We start from the raw sequence: 8,060 nt of genomic DNA, 5'->3' as shown, positions 1-8,060 counted from the left end.
TTCTGGGATTCACATTTAGGTTCTTAATTCATGGTTATTTTTAAAAACTGTTTATGAATACTTAGTGTTCGTGTGTGCATGGAAGGGATTGGATCCATGGCAATGAGACGATATACGATGGGATGAATGTAAAACTAAAGTTCTCTCATGTAAAATATCATATAATTCACAATAAAACATGGAAGAAAAAATAAAGCCTCATCTTTATCCTGCAGAGTGACTGATAAGCTCAACCCACAGACCTTGTGATTCACAGTCCAGTGCTTATTGTATGGAGCCACTGTGTTTCCTTATATGCATTTATAAGTGTGTATGCACTCATATGCATATTTTAATAAACAAGTGTAAATGGTATTTCATCTTTCTTGATTTCTCTCATGATAAATGATTCTGATAGGAACGCTATTGTTTTGGCATAACTTAAAAGTTATGTACTAACAATGTCTTAGTTGTTCCTATAAAATGGAAACTATATTGGTTGCCAAAAATGAATCACTATGCATGAGTTTTAGTCATAATAAAATACCTAGAAAATAAAGCAAAAAAACAAGCTCTTTAAGAAGAGAAAGAGTCCATATTCAACTTTGCATTCCACAAGTATAACCTGTTGTTGTTGCTGTTAAGTGTCGTTGAGTTGGTTCCAACCCATAGTGACCCTGTATAGAGTTTCCAAGGAGCAGATGATGAGCTTGAACCACCAATCTTGTGGTTCAAACTGACCTGGCAGTCCAGCACATTAACCCACAGCACCAGAACTCCTAGACCCAGGCATACAAAAGGGGTTTCAATGGATTATTTGATAGATTTATCTAATAATTTAACTTTAAAATGTGAAGCATTGAATTTTATCTTTAAGGTTCTTTCCAGTATGCTTTTTGAAAAATCAAGTTAACTTAGGTTAACAGTATCTGTATAAAAGTAAATCCATTTTGAAAACAAAACCACAATGTCAACAGTTGAAACCCACCAGCTGCTCTTTTTAAATCTTATACAAGGTCACTATGAAACGGAACCTATTTGATGACAACAACAAGAGAATATGTTGGCTGTTTATCTCTCAAAAATGTCAATTCTATTATTTATCAGATATGATCTGTACATTGGAAAATCATCCAGATACAGTTAGAAATAATATTAAGATAACTATTATCACTACAGAAATATATTTTAGATTAAAAGTATAATATAAGCTATTTTTCTTAGGGGGTGTATGAGTTTCATGTTATTGCTGTACAAATTGCCACAAACTAACTGACTGTTTTATCTGTCAGTTTGTCATCCTATCTCATAGCTGTTTCATCATAGCTAATGGAAGCTATGTCACTGTTGTTTCAGATACTAGCAGGATAGACAGGTTTAAGCAGAACCTCCAGACTAAGACAGTCTAGGAAGAAAGCCCTGACAATCCACTTCCTTAAATGAAAACCCTTTAGATTATAACAGAATATTGTCTGATACAGTGCTGGAAGAGATGTCCCTTAGGTTGTAAGACACTCAAAATATGCAGTGGCTACAGCATTGAAATTGAGTGTACCAGTGCTTGTGAAGATAGTGCAGGATCAGGTAGCATTTTGCTCTGTTGTAAATGGATCCCAGTGAGTTAGAATAGTGCTATGTTCTTTGTGGAAGCTCTAGGAATGAATCAATTTTCTTGCTTTTTCCATCTTTTCAAGACATTCCTTGTCTTGTGGTCCCCTCATCCATCCTCCAAGCCAGTCATAACCAGTCAAGTCCTTTTAACTGCGTCACTCTAACATTGACTCTTCTGCCTCTTTTTTCTACTCTACAAACCTTTGTAATTAAGTTGAGTCCACCTGGATAATACAGGATAATCTCCTCACCTCAAAGTCTGTTGATTAATAACCTTAATTCCATCTGCAACAATAATTCCTTGTTTTTGTAACACAGCATATTCGCAGGTTCCACAGATTCTACACCAGCCTATCGATTGGACACCTTTAGTCAAATCAAAACTTAAGTAGAGAATTCTGGTCCTTGCTCTACCAACTACTATTTGAGCCACACAGTTTGCTGCCTTATGTTTGTTCAACTTTCTGATTTCTAAAATGAGATGACAAAACAGGTACATGCTGTTAAAACTAATGAGTTAAAAACTTACTTTGATTTGTTTCTGATGACAGTTTTATCTTTTATTGTTCTAGGAAGAAAAAATGAAAATGCTTGTAAAGGAGTTCCTAAAACTTGTGCTCTTCTGGAAAAATTCCCCGAGACAACAGGATGCAAAAGAGGACAGGTGCTAATAATATTATTAGTGCTTGGGATCATTTCTTGGAATAAGGGAATGCTGACATTCATAATGAAATGATTATTCCTCTTGGCACAAAGATGCCTCCTCCTTTTTTTACTTTCTTTTTAATGAAACAAAATTTTATGTGGTTAACATCAGACTGGAAGATGGAAAATGTTCAATGTTTATTGCTTGGTGGAAAATTGTGTGCTTGTTTTTAGTCCCTTCAAAAAAGAAATAAGGTGATAATACATTTTGATGCTTACAAAGGCTCTAATTCAAATTGACAGTCATTTTGTACTGTCACTTTAATAACTTCTCTGCATTTGATGAATGACTAAATATTGGAGTGTATTATTTTTTATGCAGATCAAATATTCTGTCATGCACCCAGGGACGCATGTGTGGCCTCACACAGGGCCAACAAATTGCAGACTCCGAATGCACCTGGGCTTGGTGATCCCCAAGGAAGGCTGCAAGATCCGATGTGCCAGAGAGACCAAGTATGTTTCTTCCAATTCTTTCCACAGGCATCTGTCACTTTTGAAGATGGATGTTCAGTGACAGCAAAGCTCTGTGTAGTTGCTTCTTCATCTTTCTTTGTAACTAAAATGGACTTCAGAGAGAGGATTTAATACAAATTTTTTAGTTCAAGGCCCTTCTCAGTGCTTTCTGCTAGTCTGGAGAGACTGCCAAACTCAACAGATGCCCTTCATATTAACTTGTCCCTAGCATGCACTTTGTGGCAGACCAGCCCCTTTGTGAGAGTGACAGGCTTCCATTTGGAGTCCTGGTATGGTGCTGTGGGATAATGTGCTGGACTGCAAGGTTGGTTTGAACCACAAGGTTGGCGATTCAAGCTCATCAGCCACTCCTTGGAAACCCTATGCAGGGTCACTATGAGTCGGAACTGACTCCATTACACTTCACAACAGCAACAACACTTACATGTGTTGTTGTAACACTTGAGCACTTACATGTGTCAGGTACTGTATTGTGTGCTTTATAATTTGAATTGTTATAAATACAAGAATTCCTCCTCTCTGAAGACGACTCCAATGATACTTGTGTGTTTTGTTCTAGAGGAGGCAGTATGGTGCAGTAGAAGGCAACTAACTGTCTTTTTCAAATCCCAGTTTGGTCATCTAATCCCATTAACCTTGGCTAGACACTTAATCCCTTTGAGCTTCATATCCTCAGACTCTTATAAAATGGACAGCGAGCATATCTATGTTGCAGGATTATTCTATGGATGAAAGATATGGAGTCCATGTCCTAGCATCAGTAGGAATGTGATAGATGTGAGGGCACTTTTTCCTGCCTCTTCCTTTTCTTATCGCTGAGTTTATCCATGATCCTGTGAATAAATCACATTCATTCTGGCTTGTATGCCTATAATCTGGTTACGTCTTTATTTGGAATGCCCTTCTTTTTACTTATCCACAACAGGCATATTATTGGAGGTTCAACTTAGAATGAAATTTCTCTTCTGACTGCTAGACTATATATTCTCAGTAAAACTGGCATCTTAATCTTCTCTGCTCTTTATTCCTTAGTATCTGAGCCACATCTCCACAACTTAGCTGTAAGTTCTCTGAACAGAGCTCAGTCATTATCTTACTCATTTCTCATTGTCCTGAAGGGAGGTGCAAGTGGAAGATGAGGGTCTTGAAGTCTCCAGGTCATTCATTTGGAAACTTCAGGTACCTGAGCTACACATAATACAGATTCAAAGAGGATTTACATGGGACCTTCTCTTGCCAGTTGTGTCTATTTGGAAAATTGTTGTTATTAGCTGCTGTTCACTCAGTTCTGACTCATGGCACAGAGTTCTGACTATGTGTGCAGAGTAGAACAGCTCCATACAGTTTTCGAAGCTAACAGAAGTAGGTCTCTGGGCCTTTCTTTCAAGGAACCTTTGGGTTATAGCTAATAGTTGAACACTTACTACCTGTTTGTGCCACCCAGTAACTATCAACAATTGTAGCACAAAATCAGATGTCAAACGAGTCATAGAGACAGAGATCAAATGCTACAGATAGGTCAGTGGACAAAGAGCTCAGTTATAGGTGAGATTTGAGAATCCTGCAAATGGTTGTTTTTAAAGACAAATAGAAGTAGAATTTGGACATCAGCTACTATGAGAAAAGAGCATTCCTGGCTGAAATAAAGACATCTGAAAAGGCAAAAAGTCAATATTTATAGGCCATATATGAGGAATATTAAGTGCTTTCAGACTCTGAAAGTGTAGGGTACATAAAGAATCATATAGGAAAGTGAAAGATTGGATTCAAATCTAAATCATAGAAGACTTTAAATACCAGACTGAAGGATAGAGTGATACAGCATTTTGAGATATTTAAGGTGTCTTTAACCTCCTTCATAGGGACCAGCCTCCTGCTGATCCTTCTAAAAGAAATGTTCTTACATGTTCCCTTGAAAGAATAAAAATATCATAAGGAGCAAAACAACAATGTAATTTTGGTAACATCACTTGTAATGTTTAGTAACTTCCCAACATTATCACCTCTGTATTTTTGTTTTTCTGTATTTTATTTCCTGTTTCATAATCTGTATCATTGATTGAATATCGGCTATATGTCAATCACTATGCTAATTATCACATTAACTTTGTGGCTAAAGAAGCAAAGATTCAAATATGTTAAGTAGCTCATTCAGGGCCATGTAATGGCATAGCCAAGAAGTTTAAATTGGCCTCCATCATGGTATGCCACTTATCTCCCCTTCTCTTTGCCATGTAATACTCTTTGGCCACCCCTTTTTATGCACTCTTTTCCCCTTCTTTCTGCCTATAGTCTTGTCAGTCATACCCACTGACATTGCTTAATTACCAAAACCTAGAAAATGATTGTCAGTGGTAGAATTCTATCCTTCCATTCAGGAGATCAGGTTTGATTTTTTCTCATACACAACCATCCTCTGTCTGTCAGTGAAGGCTTACATGTTGCTATAATGCTGAACAGGTTTCAGTGGAGCATCTAGAGTAAGATGGACTAGGAAAGGCAACAAAATTAATTAATGAAACCCTGTGGATCAAAGTGATCCACTCTGTAACCAGTCATGGGGATAGTGCAGGTCCTGGCATTGTTTCATTCCGTGGTATGTAGGAATATAATGAGTCAGCATTACAGCAGCTAGCAACAAATTCTATTTGTTGATCACTTTTCTTCTTTTTCTCATTGTCATTTTCTTTGCACTTTGCCTCTCCTTTCAAGTTTCATTTTGCATGTTAGCGAATACATGTTTGACTTACTCAATTTGTTCATGAGTCTATATATTTTGTCCTTTGTTAAATTGGATAGAATTCAATTGTCTTTGAACCTCTGGAGAAATTGTATTAGAGTCAATCAATACATGTTCACTGAATGTGAGACCTTAGACTGGTAAAATATTATTTTACCAGTTACTCTAATTGATTTGGAAATCTTATCAAAGTTGTTTAATATGTCAGTAATAATTAACTAGGGATCCTAGTTGCCTTCCCCTGCCCCCAATAAGGAATATTTGTCAATGACTAGATAATTTTAGGAGCCCTGGGGTACAGGAATTAAAGGCTCAGCTGCTAACCAAAAGATCCATGGTTTGAATCCATCTGCCACTCCATAGCAGAAATATGTGGAAGTCTGCTTGCATAAGGATTACAGCCTGTTGTGTCCTATAGAGTCTCTGTGAGTGGGAATCATCTTGAGGACAGTGAGTTTTGGGGGGCTTTTGGTAGACAGTTTTGGTTATTACAATTGGGAGAGGTGCTACTAGTATCTTTAGTAAGGCATTCTGCTAAACATGTTTCAGTGCACAGGGCAGCCCCCAAAGAAAGAATTATCTGGCCCAAAATATCAATTAGTACTGAGTTTGAGAAAACTTATGTTACATTACCTAATTTGTTGTTTTTGTTAAGTGCCATCAAGTCAATTCAGACTCATAATGACTCTGTATAAGATTTCCAAGGAGCAGCTGTGAGTTAGAACTGCTAACCCTTCAGTTAACAGCCCAGTGCTTATCTCACAGCACCACACCAGGACTACTTAATTTATTAGTATTGATTGATTTCCTATTAACAAGCATAATAAGATAGAAATAGTTGTCTTGAGGTAAACTACCTTATGCATTATTAATTTGAAACTGAGCTATCATTCTCTAGCCTATCATTTAAATTTTTACTAATGTAGAATATAATATTTCAAATGCTTGAATGGAACTTTAATATCTAAAGAAAATTGGTAAAATTTGCCTTTAAAAACATAACTGATTATTTAATAGATTACCAGTTTAGTAATCCATTTTTAAAAGAGAACATGAGCATGACTAATTCATTGTCTTTGGATTTGAAAACTATTGTGTAATCAGACTCTACATAGTACCTTCTTGACTGGCTGGGTTAGACTAACACTGTATTTAGATATTAGTTACTCTCCAGATATCTTGTGAGGTAGTGTTGGAGACCTTGCATCATTGATGAAAACTATTCCATAGATAGCCCACTTGCATAGCAGATAACACTAAAAATATAAACAAAATCAATTCTAAATCTGCTCATTTTCCTCAACTAACTAGGAAATACCTAACTTGGTTATCTACTTCCTAGTCACGTGGTTTGAACTTCTAAACACCTGTCTGCCATAAAATGGAATTTGAACCAATGGTATGGGTTGAAAAGAAAACCTCTTGATGCTGTAGAGGCACTGTGCTAGGTATCCCACAGGACAGAGAGGTGCTTCCATATACATGACCAGTACCTAAAGGTTTAACTCAGTGTCTGACAGGCCATGGAAGAGAGTCTTTCCATAGAATTATTGTATAAGTCATTCAGCATGAACTACAGGGCATGCATTCCCTGTCTGTCATTTACTATTTAAATGACCTCTTGCACAACACTGCCACAGATTTGATTCCAACTCACAGCAACCATGTGTAGAGTTTCCAAGGCTGTAAGTTTTTAAATTAAAAAAAAAATTGTAAAGCCTCATCCTTTTCTTGTAGAGCAGCTGATGAGTTTGAGTTGCTGATCTTGTGGTTAACAATCCAGTGCTTAATTCTACAGCACCACCAGGACTCTTGCACATAGACATGAATTATCTTCAGACATCAAGGTCCTTGATGTAAATAGTTTGTGCTAGAGTACCAATCTAAAGATTGGAGGTTCAAAACCATCCAGCAGTGCCTTAGAAGAAAAGATCTGGTAATTTGCTTCCAGAAAGGTTGGAGCCAAAACCCTACGGAACTATTCTACCCATGAGTAGGGAGAACCCCATATGTTTTGTTTAAGGTTTTATTTATTTATGTATGTATGTATGTATTTTAATCTGAACCATCTATAATATAAAAGAGTCCACGTTTCTGTTTCAGGACATGGGAAGAAGGCAAGGTGCTCATTTTTGATGACTCCTTTGAGCATGAGGTGTGGCAGGATGCCTCATCTTTCCGGCTGATCTTCATTGTGGATGTGTGGCACCCAGAACTGACACCCCAACAGAAGCATAGTCTTCCTGCAATTTAACCTGTTGTGCAGACCCAAGACTCATTGCAAAGAAGCTGCCATTCCAGTTCAATCTTCCTGGGTGCAGGGAGAGCAGTTCAAACAGCAAAGCTGTAAATTCCCTTGACTTACAACTGAAAAGTCTCTTCCACCAGGGCCCCTTTTTCCTAGGGAAGAAGACAGTAGAGGGGATTGTTGCATAACTCTGATTCATGCAGAAAATGCCCAGTTTCTTCACTGGTGAATCTGAGTACAGGATAGTTAAAGTTTTTTGTTTTGTTTTGTTTTTTTCATCTAGAAGAGGTCTAAATTGAT

The 8,060-nt window shown here is 37.2% G+C and overlaps 1 protein-coding gene across 1 annotated transcript in view; it reads left to right on the top strand.

The window, feature by feature from the left end:
- The window catches only part of LOC102830544 (aspartyl/asparaginyl beta-hydroxylase-like), a 174,354-nt gene extending 166,504 nt beyond the window's left edge, over window positions 1-7,850 (top strand). Inside the window, exons 9-11 of the mRNA XM_006874048.1 lie at window positions 2,163-2,254; window positions 2,618-2,751; window positions 7,616-7,850. Coding sequence (XP_006874110.1) covers window positions 2,163-2,254; window positions 2,618-2,751; window positions 7,616-7,766 — 377 coding nt within the window. The 3' untranslated portion in view covers window positions 7,767-7,850. The remainder of the gene's footprint in view (window positions 1-2,162; window positions 2,255-2,617; window positions 2,752-7,615) is intronic.
- The last annotated feature ends 210 nt before the right edge of the window (window positions 7,851-8,060 follow it).

Source organism: Chrysochloris asiatica, unplaced genomic scaffold, assembly GCF_000296735.1.
Source record: "Chrysochloris asiatica unplaced genomic scaffold, ChrAsi1.0 scaffold00259, whole genome shotgun sequence".
NCBI classification, from domain to species: Eukaryota; Metazoa; Chordata; class Mammalia; order Afrosoricida; family Chrysochloridae; genus Chrysochloris; species Chrysochloris asiatica.
This window is presented reverse-complemented; position numbering and strand designations above follow the sequence as displayed.